At 40.0% G+C, this 17,951-nt stretch overlaps 1 protein-coding gene across 1 annotated transcript in view; it reads right to left on the reverse strand.

The window, feature by feature from the left end:
• Nucleotides 1-8,739: 8,739 nt before the first annotated feature.
• Nucleotides 8,740-17,951, reverse strand: part of rab11fip2.L (RAB11 family interacting protein 2 (class I) L homeolog) — a gene marked incomplete at its 5' end in the record, with an annotated part of 38,914 nt that continues 29,702 nt past the window's right edge. The window contains 1 exon segment of the mRNA NM_001095838.1: nt 8,740-9,518. Within this exon segment, the coding sequence (NP_001089307.1) occupies nt 9,291-9,518 (228 nt within the window). The 3' untranslated portion in view covers nt 8,740-9,290.

The raw sequence follows: 17,951 nt of genomic DNA on the forward strand, positions 1-17,951 counted from the left end.
GTGCAAATTTGACCCGGCACGAGCCGTGTCACAGACACTTTACCTTCTTTATCTTTCTGACAGTGAGACTATCTTGTTTCAAGGTGACAGCTCACCATCTAAGTGCTTAATAGTAAAGAAGAGGAAGGTGCCTGAGGGATCTTTCCTGCATCTGACACTTTATTGTAACAACCCATCTGCTAATAGAAAACAATAAAAACTCTTTATCAGAACCCCCCTCCATTTCCCCCAGTGCCTTTTCATGTGGGCGACATTGATCCCTAGGACCTTTCACTCAGCACGTGGCGTTGAAGATCTTTGCTCATCTTATTAATGAGAGGCAATTGTACAACAAGCCCCTAAGGGTGCCCAGGGCTGGGGTGCACAATGATATCCAAATATCCACACCCTCGGTGGATCAGATCACTTACAAACTTGACTCCATTAAAGAGAAAAGGTGATTGGATTAGAACCGAGGTATTGTTATCCGGATAGACTCGGGGGGGGGGGGGATGTATTTTATTTATATGAATCTTCATTCTTCAACTTCTCTGGCATATGTTGGATATTGCAGGATAAATATTTCAGTGATGTCAATATTGCTGTATATTTAATATTTAAATGACCAGCAAATGCAGGTATCGGTTTCTTTGGTATATACAAAAGCTTCACATAGAGAGCACAGTGGATACCAACATGCTAAGCTCCTCTGTAAATATCATCTCTGCCATTAACCAGTCAGTAGATACTGGATTCTCTGCACTTGCATTTTCACCTCTTCAGTAACACAAGGCAAGGCACTAACAAGCAAAGAATGATGTTTGTAAAGAAGTAAAGAACCTAAGGTGGCCATACACGGGCCGATAAAAGCTGCCGACAGACCGCGTCAGCAGCTTATTGGCTCGTGTATGGGGCCCCCCACGGGTTTCACCGATCTGGACTGGTTGGATGGGACGAAAAATCCGCATCTATTCGTTGATGTGGTCCCACGATCCGACCGGCCATTGCCATTCGTTAGCACGATCGGATCAGCCGATCGCCAAACGAGCGGATCTCTCAGTGTATGGCCACCTTTAGACCTGTTAGAGTTCGGGTGCTTAATTTCAAGCTGTTGATTAAATCATACCGAACTCACTGACGCGCCTTTCACATTTTCTGATCTTGTTATGTTATTAGAACATTTTGGGATCAGTTTCTTGGTTTCACTGATGTACTTGGTCTTCTAGGGTCCACCAAAGATCTTGACATCAAGGGATCTTGATGGGAATTGCCCTTGGCTGGGGCCTACTGGGAGATCCTCTTGCATGCCAGTCCAGCCCTGGTGGGCATACAGGGCTCCATGATTTCTGAAGGCAGCCCTGTTTTCTTGCATACACTAATCTGGAGATTCTTAGATTGCCCAGGTTATGTCTTACTTTCAATGTCCCTCCAAGTGACAAGTTTACTGACATGAATAGAAATCACTGTGGGTCTCTACCGACCCAACATTGTCAACGAGCATCACAAACAACTCAGGGAGGCCCATTAATCAAAGGTCGAATTTCGAATTTATGTGAGTTTTTTTTTTAACGATAATAAATTCGAATATACTCTAAATTCGATCAAATATTTAAAACTCGAACGAATATTACCGACCTAAAAACTCGAATCAAATTCGACTAAACTCAAATCAAGTTTATCTCAGGAAAATAATTCTAATGTCAGGAAGGCTAATAACATCTTCAAATTGGTCACTGGGCTTCTCCCATTGACTTATCCATGAACTCGGCAGGTTTAAGGCAGCGAATAGTCAAATTCTAATTATTCCCAGGGTATAGGCTTGATAAATCTCTAAATTCGAATTAAAGTTCGAATCAGGTTTGAACAAGTCACAATTCAAATTTGAGAGTTTTGACCAAAATATTTTTTTGAAAATTTGAATTTGCTATTCAACCCTTACAGGACAAGGAAAGTGTAAAATAGAATAAGGCTAGAAATGCTGTATTTTGTATACTAAACATAAACATGAACTTACTGCACCACAAGCCTAATCAAACAAATGATTTATGCTTTCAAAGTTGGCCACAGGGGGTCACCATCTTGTAACTTTGTTATACATCTTTGCAAGACCAAGACTGTGCACATGCTCGGTGTGGTCTGGGCTGCTTAGGGATCGTCATAAATTATCAAAACAGGACAAGCTTGAGTTCTGCATGGCTGGGAAGTAAGGCGGGGGCTCCCCCTGCTGTTCATAAGTATGATTGTTTCCCTGCAGAGCAGTTAGGGACTGTCTGACAATTCCTATCCACAGCTGTAAATGAAGGGAGAATTTCACTGCATACAGTCAGGTTTCTTATAAAAACGGTACATATTTTTTAATTAAAGTATATTGGAGATAGATTTATTTTTCATTAAAGAAAGTAAAAATGGGATTTTATTTTTTTGCCTTTACATGCCCCTTAAGGTTGACCTACTGCACTTTTAATTTATGCAGATGGAGCAACTTGTTGCAGGTCCATTTCCACTGCTGCTGAAACTGGGTGCAACTGCTTATATTAAACCTGGTACTAAAATTGGTATTTCAGCTCTCTTGGTTGTACTGTTATAAACATCCATGCAGCTAAGAGGCAACGCTGTATCTAAAGAACAACACACACACAAAAAAAAGAGAATATAATCATCGAGCGAGTGTGAACTTGGCATTTTTATTAGTGTACAATGCATGCGGCAATCAGGATGTAGTTGTGATCGCAAGTTATGGTAATTAACATGAAGCAGTGCATTTTATTGGCTGTAGCTAATAAACAGGAAGCTCAGGTGTCCAATCAGACCAAGAGACAGAAAATAACAAGATAAACTGACCCATTTTTTGCCCAATGTCCCTACAACTGCTACCTGGACAAACTCTGGGCACAAATAAAACAGATACTGTACATCTCCCAGTCTGCCGTACAGTCAACAGGGAACAAAGACTGAGTGCAGTGAATAATATTGGAACCTTCTTAAATGAATGTGAACTCACCATACACAGCATTGGGTGACTTTGTGCTCTGCCAATCTTCCACTGGCAATTAGTGATGGGCGAATTTGCGTCGTTTCACTTCGCCGGAAAATTCGCAAATTTCCCGCGAAATTCGCGAAACGGCAAAAAATTAGTGAAACGGCGTCCGAAATTTTTTTTTTGACGCCAGTGAATTTTTTTCGGGCCAATTTTCACAGGCGTTTCGCAAATTTATCGCCGCAAATTCACGCCTGGCGAATAAATTCGCCCATCGCTACTGGCAATGTCAAATAAGTCCCCCTGTGCCCGGCTGGCTCAAAAAAGGAATGTAAGGTGTAATAAGCACAGGAACTAAAGTGGAAGTATTGCGTGAACAAGTTCATTATGTGAGCTTATTTAATTGGAAGAGGCTGATTGGTGAGATAGATTTACCATATCTGGGATATAATACAGGGCAGATTAGTCCAACTTCTTCCACATTGTCAGGGGTTTGGCAGTGAACAGAGTTCGTTGACAGGAGGAGGCCCACACAATACACTTTGCCAACCCAACAGTAGGACAATGGTTAGGTTAAAACAGAAGCCAATGGTTGTCTCAGACCGGAGAGATACAGAGATCGCGGGGACTCTTCCTAATAACAGGTGAGAATCCAATATAATTATGGCACAAATCTATTTGACTTCAGGCCCCACTGGGACCAAGATCCCATCTATCAAAAGGGGAATAACACTGGAAATCTAAATATCAACATATGTCAATGATATTGCACAAAACATTTACTTCCCCTTCAACAGTTTAGAAGCAGCTCCCTGTATTCCGGGGTAATACCATGAGTTACAGTACTCGCACGCGTACCTGTACATGCTGAAGTCATAACTGGATTGCTAACACACATCGGTCTACTTTGTATTGTTTCTAACACGCGGCAACCCTAGCAACCATTAATGCATAAATCACTTCCGTAAAAGAAAACTCTATAGGTACCATCGTTCTACATTACATTCCTTTATACTAAAGTGTCCTCAACAGAAAGAGTGGGTCAGACACTAGTATAGGAGTGCACCCAATAAGAACCCATGTTTAGTACAGTCCACGTTGGTTGGTCCACAAACAGGTGCCATATGCAATACTGGGGGTGCGCCCGTCACAGTCACACAATAAATGGTTTTGCAACTTGGCAGTGGGGTGAGGACTCCAGTTTCAATTTCATTGGTCATAGTTCTGGAACTCTTTATTAGATAAATCGGCTAAATACAAGCTGGAGATTCAGTCTATGACTGGGGTATTCATTTCATGTAGAAGGATTCAACCCCCTTAGAACAGTAGAATTGTATTTCCTATTAGGGGCAGAATATTGAAGCTATGACAGACTGGGATAGACCTTAAGTCTTTACACAGCTCAGGTTATTTATTGCTTGGAGAGTATCGGCCTGTCCAGCTGTTCCTATGAAATTCTGCCGCGGGTATCCTGTGCAATGTAATCCCAGCACAATTACACTGGGCCTAATATTACAATGTGTAAGTGAGGCTGCTGACAGTACAGTTTATACAATAGTTTAAGGAACTACGTTTTAATATTAACAATAACGCCGCCGCTATGGATGGACGAATTAATAGGGGAGGTAATAACGAGTTCCAGACGAATCCCCCAATAGGACAGTAAAGCTCCCCACCAGGACAGGAATCAGGATGTCACATAAATGCACCTGTAAATAATCTTTTAGTATCTTCCCTCGTTCAACAACACTCACAAAGGAACAGAATTGCCTTCTCATTTTCCCAAAATGGAGAGGGATAATAGATACATTCAACCTGCTCTGGTCTCAATATCTACTTGTTCTAATGCAAAGATGATCCTGGATGTTCTATAGGTCAGTATAAGATATTTTGTATTATTAATGGCATTATAAGTCTGGACCTTTTGAACCTTCTAAGTTGATTTGAATGAAAGTCTAAAAAAAAACCCCTGTAGCCTAGAAGTACCTTCAATAAATGGTTTATCTGTACCAATATAGATGAGGAGAAGGTTGACGATGGAACAACTTTGTGGTGCTTCAGAGCAAGGCAATAATTTGGGACCCATTGCTTCTCAATGAATAATACCAAAAGGTCTCCTTAATCTTAACGTGGATAGTTCCATCCAACAACAGTCCAAAAAAAAGATTAATCTGGATCAGATGAGGCATCTTTTGTCTAGTAGAGAGTTATCTACGTTTATTTTGAAAACATGACCAGCTTTTACCAAGACCTGGAAAGCAGAATCAGAACAGGCGAATACATTATTTTTAATGCACAAACGTTCTCTGTGATTTAGGATACAGCTCTCAAATTATAGGTTTGTTTCTCATTAGTACTAGTTGACTGCTCTTTAGGGATAGGACATATAGGATCATAGTGAAACAAAGAGTATTCCCGCAGATGGGTTCAGATCAAAAGCCGTTATGTGCCCTTAGATAAAGGTAATACACAAAAACAAGACGCTGCCCAATAAAGTGCACTTCCACTTTACTAACGAACAAATCGGAGTAAAACCAGCAAGACATTATACAGTGACAGGCACGGCATTGGAATGGTAACCCATTCATCAGATCCACTGCGTGTAACATAGGGAAGGTGGGAGTTGGGACATTTCCCCTTGAGATATTAGGAATATTTCAGGGAGGATGTTTTCATTATATCATTAGTTTTAATGTCCATTTCATTGTTTCTGGGACTGTACACTGAGTTCAAATTGCCATAACTGGGACGATAGTGTAATACTGCAGGAAAGGCAGCTTATAACTAAGCATTAACCAGAACATTTTCACTCAAGCAGAACTTAACTTGGCCCTCTAGTGGGAAGTTTAACTTGAGGGCACCAACTTCAACCTTTTCCACACTAAAGCTGGCCAAAAACATACAGGTATTATTAAAGGGATCCTGTCATGGGAAAAAAAATTTTTTTTCAAAATGAATCAGTTAATAGTGCTGCTCCAGCAGAATTCTGCACTGAAATCCATTTCTCAAAAGAGCAAACAGATTTTTTTATATTCAATTTTGAAATCTGACACGGGGCTAGACATTTTGTCAATTTCCCAGCTGCCCCCAGTCATGTGACGTGTGCCTGCACTTCAGGAGAGAAATGCTTTCTGGCAGGCTGCTGTTTTTCCTTCTCAATGTAACTGAATGTGTCTCAGTGGGACCTGGATTTTACTATTGAGTGTTGTTCTTAGATCTACCAGGCAGCTGTTATCTTGTGTTAGGGAGCTGCTATCTGGTTACCTTCCCATTGTTCTGTTGTTAGGCTGCTGGGGGGGAAAGGGAGGGGGTGATATCGGTCCAACTTGCAGTACAGCAGTAAAGAGTGATTGAAGTTTATCAGAGCACAAGTCACATGACTGGGGGCAGCTGGGAAATTGACAAAATGTCTAGCCCCATGTCAGATTTCAAAATTGAATATAAAAAAAATCTGTTTGCTCTTTTGAGAAATGGATTTCAGTGCAGAATTCTGCTGGAGCAGCACTATTAATTGATTCATTTTGAAAACATTTTTTTTCCCCATGACAGTATCCCTTTAAGTACAAGATTTTGTATAATTTTCAGGCTGTGCATGTCCAAGGAAAAATCGGAACAGGCATATTCGTACCATGGATAGAAGTGATTTCGTTGATGGCGCATGTTATAACATTTTGTTCCAGCTGGTTTAAACTGGTATTATCGGTTTGGGATAGTCAATGTGATGCTAACAGACGTGATATTCCCGGCTGCTATTTACATGCAAAGTTCAGTAGTTCATCCTATCTAATAACAACTGATCGGTCAAGTTAGGCAGCAAGACTAAAAAAAACATTCTTAGTTTTTCTGTTCAAGAGAATTGGAAAAAATGATTGTATGGCACACAAACCACATGACATCTATCATTAACTACATTCTAAAAAGCTTTCAGTCGAACACTGCTGCTAAGTCATCATGAATATGGTAAATGAGCGAATAGCAAGCTTGCATTTTGGCCTAACATACAGTCACGGTTTCACCAGCAGATATCAAGAACACGTAGAAAGTTGCCGTACCCTAGAACCCCCGCTCACCTAGACCTGGAATCCGGCGGCTGAAATGCGGCACCAAAGGATATGTAGGCCTAGTTTAACTGCCCAAAGGCTTTCGAGGGCTTGTGTGCTTAGGATGTCAAAGGCCATTCTTAAGGGCAGATTTATCAATGGTCAAGTTTCGAATTGATGTGAATTTTTTTTACTCTAATAAATCCGAATATACTCACAACTGGAATAGGAGATTATTTAAGAAAAAATTTTTGATCGAATAGTCTCGACCCGAAAATTCGACTTGAATTAGTTTCGAGTTTTCCCTCCTAAAAAAACTCGAATGTCAGGAAGGCAAATGGTTCAACGGACCTCTGCTATTGACTTTTAAATAAAGGTTTTAGGTTGCGAATATTCAAATCAGAACTGTTTCCATGGTCGAGGTGTGATAAATCTCACATTCAAATTAAGGGATTCAAATTTGAAAGTCCAAAAATTCAAATTTACAATTCGACTCTTAATAAATCTGCCCCGTAGTGTCAAACTGTTTCCAGCACCTTCACCACAAAAAGAGCTGCCACCATTGTACAAGATTTAGAAACAAGATGGATTGTTTGTCAGTTTGTATCTACTGAACGCGGTACAATCGTGAGTTCACTTGAGGTAGATTCTTGGTTTGACAATAACGTTAAATACTGGCCGTAGCTCAGAGTTCATCCCTCCTCCTGGGCTCAAGGGCTTTGCTTCTCCAATCCCACAATATTTTCTCTCTCAAAAGGCAAAGTTTGTATGTCATCTCTACAACATCATGCCCAGAAGATTGGGTTGCTTTATTGTTCATTGCTCTTTATAGCTTTAAAGCTGTCAATTAAAATAAAATCTAGAGTCTTCTAGAGAAGAAAATCTAGAGAGTCTTAGTGCTTAGGAAGCGCTTTTGAATCAATAATGAGCACTTCATTGAACATTGCCTGATTCTTCCTCGATTTTCTCACCACGTAGGGTTCAAAATCTGTTGTGAAGCCAAGAGCATCTCTAACGTACCAAGAAGAGCTTGGATCTACATAGAGAAGTTGTAGAACAAAAGGATCAGTACCAGTGTGTGGGCATATTGGCAAACACAGACCTGGTGCAGAGACTCAGAGATGTGGGTCAGGAAATTATTGCCGTAAAACAAGTGTCAGGATTGTGACATTTCAGCTGCTATGAACTACAAGTCTTAAATGTCCTGCAGCTTTGATATCTTTGCCCCAAAAGTAGTCTTCCTCTTCTGGAAATGCCATTACGGTCTTTTCAGTTTTATCAATGAAGTCCTAGGACATTTGCTTTACTTGTATAACCGTAAGCAGTACACCGAATCGCCAATTTATTCCCAAACTTTACATGGCCTCAGATTTCCATTTTCCTATGATCAGTACTATAGATGGGATTCAAATCTGTGCCCCTTTTATATAAAGAACAGATGAAACATAGCTCATCTCCATATAGAGTGAACTGTGTATTACAACTCCTGGGGGATATAAAAATGACCCTGTTAGGAGGCAATACCAAGCAGAAAGGGCTTACTCCAGAAGCAACAGTAAGTAGATACGTTTAACTTCAGAAGTATAGGCAATATTCAGAAGAAATGGCTGACTCCAGAAGAAACCACAAGAAGAAAGAGCTTACTATCATTCTCTAGAACACATAACGAACACCATAGAGGAAACAATTATATTTTAAACTTCGGCTTTCTGGAGGACTCGTTTTCTGCTGCTGCGGCGCCTCTTTTTTTTTTTTTGTTTAAGCCTGTATGTATTTAAAGCTGTGTGAGAAGACAGGCCATGTGTAGTTGAGGCAGAGCTAAGCACAACACAACATTTTTGTTTTTCAGTAGACAGACCACTAAAGACTCACAATCACTGCAGGGAAAAGTTGACTATGGCAGAGGGGGGTATATGTAATATTATTATGTTTCAGTCTTTTGTACGCTTTGCTCTCAATAAAATTTAAATTAGATTGAAGTGAATCTCATTCACACACACACAAAGTAATGGCACAAAATGTTAAGTCTACAAATGCCACTTTAGCTTGTGTAGCCAACACTTTTTAAAGCACCATTTTTTAAACTTCATTTCACCAAAATATTTGAGATCGTAACTTTGCTTTTGATTATAACAATTCCTAGAGACCAGCAACAGTCTCTGTAGGCGGGTCTCAGACTGGGTGACTGACCAATCAGAGCCAGAAATGGACACAGAGCAGACCAATTGGTCTTGGCTGTAGGGTAGGTCATTCTGGCAGCAAAAGTAACAAAGTGGGCTGTAGGCAGATACTTATTAGCTCTGGGGGAATTTTCCAGCTTTCTTGGAGGGTATATAAGGCACACGCAAGATGCCAGGGGTCTCCTCCATTACCCGCACCAACAAGTCATCAATGTAGTCTTCAAGTTCACGAATGTGACTGTCCTTCTTCTTCAGGAGCTCCTTGTGCTTGGATAGTTCCCGCTCCACTTCGTTGCGAGTAAGGTGACTGTAATGCCCTGAACCGTTAAAAGGTCCCGTCTCCTACAAGATAAACATCAGAAAGTGACTGACAAGGTTACAACAGGAGGAAATAAAAGGTTCTTGCCTCTGAACAGTTTTGTGTATTATATTATCACCTGCAATGGTCTCAAGCGTCTGTGAGAATTGTTTTGTGGGAAATACATAGCGGACTGCACCATTTTTATCTTGCTCTGAGTAAAGAATAGTAAAGAAGTTCCTGTAAGTCTGACTATCACTATTTAGTGCTCTTTCAACACAACCTTGATAGGATATCTCTCTGTCTTCTCAGTTATGGTGATTACCATAAAGGTGGAATGGTAGAAGTACAAAAGATAAAGTGTGGCTAAATGAAGTGGTAGCAACAAAGATGTTCTCATTTTAAAGATGGGAATATTGTAAGGTATATCGGAGTTGCTTTCCAACCACGACTTCTATGTTAGAGCCTTTTTAGCCTATATTTCTGTTATATTGTTGACTCCACATACATTATATATATATATAATACACAAAAGCCATGAATATCCTGTAAATTATATCCTTATAAACGGTGAGTAGTGATGTCATCAGTTATAAACGGTGAGTAGTGATGTCATTTCTGTCACATGACTCACTAAAACTTGTGTATTATAATAAATAAAGTACCCCCAGTTGTAAAATATGAGGATATTAGAAGTTACCTCGGAGTTCCATAACCTGTATAAAAACACTCGGCCTTCGGCCTCGTACTTTTATATGATCATGAAACTCCTCGGTAACTAATAATATCCTTATATTTTACAAGAGGGGGTACTTTATTCACTATATATATTATATATTTATGTATGTATGTGGAGTCAACAATATAACAGACATTCCAAAGTCCAAAAACGCACACCATCCATCAATTAGTTAAAGATTAGATCATCTACCTTGGTCTTGATAAAGGTCTTAGAGACAGACTGAAACGTTGGCCGGTTCTATTTTAATTTATTTAATAAACATGAAGTTTTAACTTATTAAAAATCCTGGTGTGCACCTTTCTTCTTGGATAGTATATATATATATATATATATATATATATATATATATATATATATATATATATATATATATATATATATATATATATATATATATATATATATATATATATATAAAATAAAGTTTCCTTGAGAAAGGTCCTTGTGTGGGACCAAAACGTTGGATTAATAAACTTTTTTTATTTTTACCCTCAGTTTGTTTTTTCTGCAAGTGAGTGCCATCACCTCTTACCTGTTATGAATTATATTTGCATGAGCACCCAGGTATTACCTTAGATCAGGGAGTGCGGCCCATATCTGCTGCTCTTTATATATATATATATATATATATATATCTTATTTGAATAATGTACAGAAAAGAGATGAATATGAACTCATCATTAATTATCTCCATGACACTGACCAGTAATGCAGTGAATATTAACACTATGGAGAATGCCATATATATCGGCATGGCAAATAATTGCAAACATTCTCCCCTTCATTAAAAGGAGCTCCCTGCCCATTATCAGGTTCTATTCTGTGTAACGGAACGGCTTGGGGAGTTCATTATCGTTGAAGGAAGCCCTTAGTATTAAAAGAGAATATGGTCATGTGTAGATTGTATATAAATACCCCCATCACTGAAGCAACTGATCCGTGACCCTGACACTTTTACAGCAAGCCCTGTCCCTAATGGGGGGGGGTCACCTAAACTGGAACCATTGGGTGATGTGGTTAAATTACCCATCCTGGCAATAAATGATGAACCAAGGAAAAGGGGGCTTTTATTAAATAGGCCAGGTATGATGAAGATTGAAATGATTAGGGGTTTTGGGTTAATGAAGGAGTGTACCCCTAAAATACTGCAGGAATATCCTTCGTCCCATCCTCCAGCTTTAACTATAACTCGTATGGGTTTATTTACTAAACCTCGATTTTTTTTTAGAGATTTGTTTTACCCAAAAGCGGCTAAAAGTCCTAAAAGTCCTGAAAATCCACCATCTCAAACCTGCCTAAGTCATGTAGAAGTCATGGGCACATGCCCCTTTTATAATTTGAAGATATCGTCATCTGCTCTGGGTTTCATCCGAAAAATGTGGGGTTTTCAGACGATAACCTGAAAAAATCGAATGATTCGAGCGTCAAATACGAGAAAAATTTTGAGTTTTCACTAGATTTTATAGAGTTTTTTTCCTGACCCGACTTTTTCGAGCGGAGTTTGGTCGAGCTTGGTTTAATAAAAATATGATATAAAATCGAGTTTTAGTAAATAACTCCCTTAGTATTTAAAGAGGAAGCTCACATTTTGTACGCTGTAGATGAACAGATGAAAGCAGCTGTGCAATTGGTGCTGATTTTTTAAAGTTAGTTGCCCTTCTTTCTCTCTCCAAAGGGAACTCTAACCTGCCCCCCCAATGGCTGCTCTGATCAGTGACTCCATTGAATGGGAAACAAATGAACTGTGAGACTACAGGGAATTAATAGGTGTAAAAACACCTGATGTTGAGGCCCTGCAGGTAAGTACAGGGCCCCAATAGCTTTTTTGCACCTAAAGATGAGGCAGTTGAATCCCAAGCATGTGTTCTCTTCGAGCCCTCTTCTGGGTCTCTTTTTTTCAAATGCATATCCGGTTTCTAGGAGAAGTGAGCCTAGCAACCATATATTATTAAAGGGGTCCGTCACCCTAAAAAATGATTCCCAATCCTATTTTATCACATTAGTCAAGCAAAATGAACTTTAATTACACTATATAAATTATTTGAATCTTGTTTCCTTCAGTCTGGGAATTCATAATTATAACAAGCAGGAAGGAGCCATTTTGTGGACACTGTTATTAAGACACTGTATCATCTCAGAATCTTGTTTGTGCACCAGAATGGGGGACCTGATGTCCATCCCCATGTCCTGGCTACACAATTAAATGGTGAAGAGATTGGGGGGAATGTGGGGAGAGCAGTGACATGTAGGAAGTGCTGAATGGAAAGTGAAAGTAATTGAGGGTTGGGGAGCAACATAAGCATGAAAATAGTTCCTGAGGATGCCAACGATGGGCTGTGATTGGCTATTTGGAAGCCCCTATGTGGACTGGCAGCCTACAGGAGACTCTATTAGGCAATACAGCTGTTTTTTTTTGCAACCAAAACTTGCCTCCAAGACTGGAATTCAAAAATAATCACCTGCTTTGAGGCCACTGGGAGCAACATCCAAGGGGTTTGGGGAGCAACATGTTACTCACGAGCTACTGGTTGGGGATCACTGGCCTAAGGCATAGAGGAGGGGCAGACAATATTTGATTGACAGCTGAGATTTTTAAATGAGCTTACAACAGCTATGAATGCTTTAATAAAAAATAGAAATTGGATTTCATGTTTAATTTTAAAAGGACTTTTATTATTTTTATATTTATATTATTTTTGTGTCTGGGTGACAGGTCCACTTTAAAGGGGGGAAGGAAACCTAGTTGGTGCAAAAACCCTCCCCCCCCGTGTGTTGCCCACCCTCCCTCCATCCCCCTGGCCTACCCGTCCCACTGGGCAAATGCCCCTAACTTGTTACTTACCCTTCTGCGCAGTTCCAGTCCAGGGAGTTCACAGACGCCATCTTCTTCCACGCGATCTTCTTCCTGCTTTGAGCGGCGTTTTGGCGCATGCGCAGTAGGAGCATTTCGCCGGTACAGATCTACTGCGCATGCGCCAAAAGTACTTAGTCTGTCGTTGTCTGTGAACTCCCTGGACTGGACCTGCGCAGAAGGGTAAGTAACAAGTTAGGGGCATTTGCCCAGCGGGACGGGTAGGCCAGGGGGGAGGAGGGAGGGTGGGCAACACATGGGAGGGGGGGGGAGGGTTTTTGCGCCAACTAGGTTTCCTTCCCCTTTAAATGAAGATCAATACCAGCGGTGACATTGTCTATTATACTGTTGATGGCTTTAAGGAAGTTACATCTCTATGAAATATGATGGGCCAATAGGAAGTAGCGAATATGTTTGTAGCATTTGCTCAAAGTACTGGAAGAGCTTGTTAATGTTGCTGTAATTACCACAGTATATATATAAGATATCAAGTAGCTAAATCAGAGGCTTTATCTCTAATAAACACACCATCTGGGAGCAGAAGAAGGGAAGTGAGAGGAGCAGAGGTGAAGTAAATCTTTCCTAATGATCCCAAGTCCCAGTTGTTTATGGGGAGAAATAAATCAGGAATGCCCAGAGAAAGCCCAGATAGCAGTGCCCAAGCCTCCCTCTCACGGCCTTCTCTCTATTTACTCATCGCATCATTAAAAGCTGCAGGTGGTTAAAGTTTCCATGACCAGGAAGACCAATTAAAAATGATGATTCACACGGATAGTGCGGCACAAGGACACATTTATTTACCTAATTGGTCCCCAGTACAGATTGCCAGTATAGCACTGACAGTTCCTGAGGCGCAGTACAAAATGATGACAGTAGGGCACACAAGGGCTCATTTAAAGGGCCACTATACATTCCGGTTTGTATATCGCCTATTAAAAATATTAAGAAGAAAACATAGTTATTTTCCTTTTTCTCTTCTGTGATGGTGTTATTGGCTAAGCTTGGTTATCACTGTGTCCCAACAGGGTATCCCCATGGCTTTCATATAAACTCTCAAAGCTCAACCCAGAGAAGTCAGTAGGCCCAGCCTTGTGGCCCAGAAGTCGTGGTCTAAGTTCAGTGCAGGGATGGACATCCCAAGAGTTGCTCATAGGCTGGACAACAAGACACGTGGTCATACACATGCTGAGATCACTTGATTTCACTTATCCAGCTAGAAGGGCTGCACTGATTGAAACTTCATGTGAAGACAATCGGTACAGCCCTGCAACATGTATTTAGTAGATGTGTCCAGGAATTTTCAAATGAGCTGCTAACCCTAACTTATTGTGGCATAGTTGCACTAAGGACAATTCAGAAGGAAATGAGCCTCCTAAGTTTGATAAGTTTGATCATGTGTAAAGAGAAATACAAAAAAAATGATTTAACACTGGTGTTGAAACAGGGTTGTCCCATAACCTCCACAGATATATATATATATATATATATATATATACATACACATATATATATATATATATATATATATATATATATATATATATATATATAGTCTGTACAGAGAGATCCCATAAAACTATGGCAGCATAGGTATTCCCTGTACTAAGCACAATTCAGCAGGAACAGTCCCCTAAGTTTGCTCATAGTCTGTACAGAGAGATCCCATAAAACTATGGCAGCATAGGTATTCCCTGTACTAAGCACAATTCAGCAGGAACAGACCCTAAGTTTGCTCATAGTCTGTACAGAGAGATCCCATAAAACTATGGCAGCATAGGTATTCCCTGTACTAAGCACAATTCAGCAGGAACAGTCCCTAAGTTTGCTCATAGTCTGTACAGAGAGATCCCATAAAACTATGGCAGCATAGGTATTCCCTGTACTAAGCACAATTCAGCAGGAACAGACCCTAAGTTTGCTCATAGTCTGTACAGAGAGATCCCATAAAACTATGACAGTATAGGTATTCCCCTGTACTAAGCACAATTCAGCAGGAACAGTCCCTAAGTTTGCTCATAGTCTGTACAGAGAGATCCCATAAAACTATAGCAGCATAGGTATTCCCCTGTACTAAGCACAATTCAGCAGGAACAGTCCCCTAAATTTGCTCATAGTCTGTACAGAGAGATCCCATAAAACTATGGCAGCATAGGTATTCCCTGTACTAAGCACAATTCAGCAGGAACAGTCCCTAAGTTTGCTCATAGTCTGTACAGAGAGATCTGCATGCTTGAGACAACACAATTCAACCCCACAATGATGCCAGTTAAATGCATGTGTAACACGTTAGATATAGCAGTGCAGATTCTCGGTTTCACCCATGTAGCTAAAAATTGTGCAATTAACAGAACACTAAGTGACCTCTGCAACAATGAACAAAACTAAGTTATAAATGGCGATTACATTGGATTTTTGCACTTGTCGTACTAAGCAAGTGCAAGTGTCCAGTTAAAAACTGGAACTGGTTCTGTTCTAGAAACTGACTTTGCTCTTAAATGTTCCAATTTCTGACGGTTTTTTTTCTTTTAAACTCTGCAGAAACTCAAAACTATTTTTCCAGCTCCGCCTGCAGGAATAAGCTGCTCTGTAAGAAAAGCAATCATTTATGGCTGACAGTTTTTCAGAGTGAGTAGATGGAACTGACAAAGGCCACATTGTGTTGTGTCTGTGTTTGGGCAGAGTTATTAGAGAATAAATGAGCTATCTGGGGACAATAGACCCCCTTTAAGTACTTTAACAGACAGATATATTGTACCTTGTCCTTTATACACCAGCATGGAGCTACATAACAGATAAATTAAGGCAAAATATTTCACTATTGATTGCACTTCTCTCTTTCTTCCTATGTTACGTCACTTGTTCTGTTTTGTGAGACTAAAAGATCTAAATTGCAGATGTTGGTTTTGCAGCAGTAATTGCTGGGGAATTGGAAGGAGCACAATGAAAGATAAGAAAAGCCAAATTGAGGCTTTTTCCCATTACATTTTTTCTATTGTACCTCTGGAATCTTCCGCACCCATTCCAAGTTCTAATTAGGTCTGAGGCAGTGCCAAATAAGCATTGAGACTAGCGGGTGCCGGCACCATGGAATGGACATTGCTACACATGTAGTAGTCACATCAAATACACAAGCAAATGATTGCACAGGTGTGAAAAGGAGTGATTTCAGATGGAAAGACTACAAATTAGATACTGGAGGGTTTGGGGAGTGTTAGGGTTGGAATGTGGCTGCTTCAGGTGAAATTCCAACCCAGGATAAAAGTGCAGGAGGCGGCAATAGCATGGCACAACAAGAGAGGAAGGAGCAGATAAAGTGGGGGAGTAACACAGACACAAACACAATATAAATCAGAGCCAAAAAAGGGAAAAATAAGTACTGAAAAAATAAAATGGTAACATGGAGAAAGAAGGCAATGGAACAGAGAGCCAGAAACAGGAAGGGAATAATACTGAGAGCGAGCGACAGAAGGAAAACAGAGTTAAAGAGACAGGAAGGAAATGACAACCAGAGACAAAAGGAAACCAGAGCGAAAGAGACAGGAATCGTATGACACAGAGAGAGAAAGAAGGAAACAATAGTAAAAGAAACAGGAAAGGATAAAAAGACAGGAATGAAATGGCAGAAACAGACATAAAAGAAGGAAGAAACAGATGGGATACAAGGTAAATTAAGGAAGCAAAAGAGAAAGAGATGGAAGGAAAAAAAGAGTGAAATTGACATGAAGGAAATGACACACAGAGAGTCAGAGACAGAAGGAAACAAGAATGAAAGAGACAGGAGTGGACAAAAAAGGAATTAAGTGGCAGAGACAGACATGAAATAAGGGACAAAAAGATTGGATACAAGGTGCATTAAGGAAGCAAAAGAGAAAGAGGAAAGAAAAAAGAGTGAACGTGACAGGAAGGAAATTACACACAGAAAGTCAGAGACAGAAGGAAACAAGAGTGAAAGAGACAGGAGAGGACAAAAAGAAAGAAATGAAGTGGCAGAGACAGACATGAAAGAAGGGAAAAACAGATGGGATACAAGGTGCATTAAGGAAGCAGAGACAAGGAAGCAGGGTGCTGAATGGAAAGTGAAAGTGATTGTCTGCCCTGCCTCTATGACTAAGGCATAGAGGAGGGGCAGACAATATTTGATTGACAGCTGAGATTTTTAAATGAGCTTACAACAGCCATGAATGCTTTTATAAACATAAAAAAAAAATAGATTTCATGTTTAATTTGAAAAGGACTTTTATTATACAGCTTTTTATGTCTGGGTGACAGGTCCACTTTAAGGAAGCAGAGACAAGAAAGCAAAAGAGACAGATATGGAAGAAAAAAAAGAGTAAAAGTAACAAAGGAAATGAGACATAGAGAGTCAGAGACAGAAGGAAACAAGAGTGAAAGAGACAGGAGAGGACAAAAAGACAGGAATGAAGTGGCAGAAACAGACATGAAAGAAGGAGGAGAAACAGATGAGATACAAGATTCATTAAAGAAGCAGAGACAATGAAGCAACAGAGACAGAGTGAAAGAGACAGGAGAGGACCAAAAGACAGGAATGAAGTGACAGAGACAGACAATATGATGGAAGAAGTGACAGAGGAGGGTGGAAATAGGAAACATACTCAAGGAGTAATACAGATGAAAAGGCAGGAAAAGAAAGACATGAAGAAAAAGTCAGAATAGAAGGCAAAAGAAATAAAGACATAGGAGCAGTGGAGCAGTAACATGGAGATAGCAATAGAGAATGTGATAGATTGACAGAAAGTAAAGGAGTGAAATTTACATACAGGAAGTAACAGAGCAATGGTTGAAAATTATTGGATTGGCTCAGAGGTATAAACCACCTGCAGAGATTAGAATCTTATGGAAGTTGATGTCACTCTCCCACAGACA

Source organism: Xenopus laevis, chromosome 7L (genome assembly GCF_017654675.1).
Source record: "Xenopus laevis strain J_2021 chromosome 7L, Xenopus_laevis_v10.1, whole genome shotgun sequence".
In the NCBI taxonomy this organism is placed as follows: Eukaryota; Metazoa; Chordata; class Amphibia; order Anura; family Pipidae; genus Xenopus; species Xenopus laevis.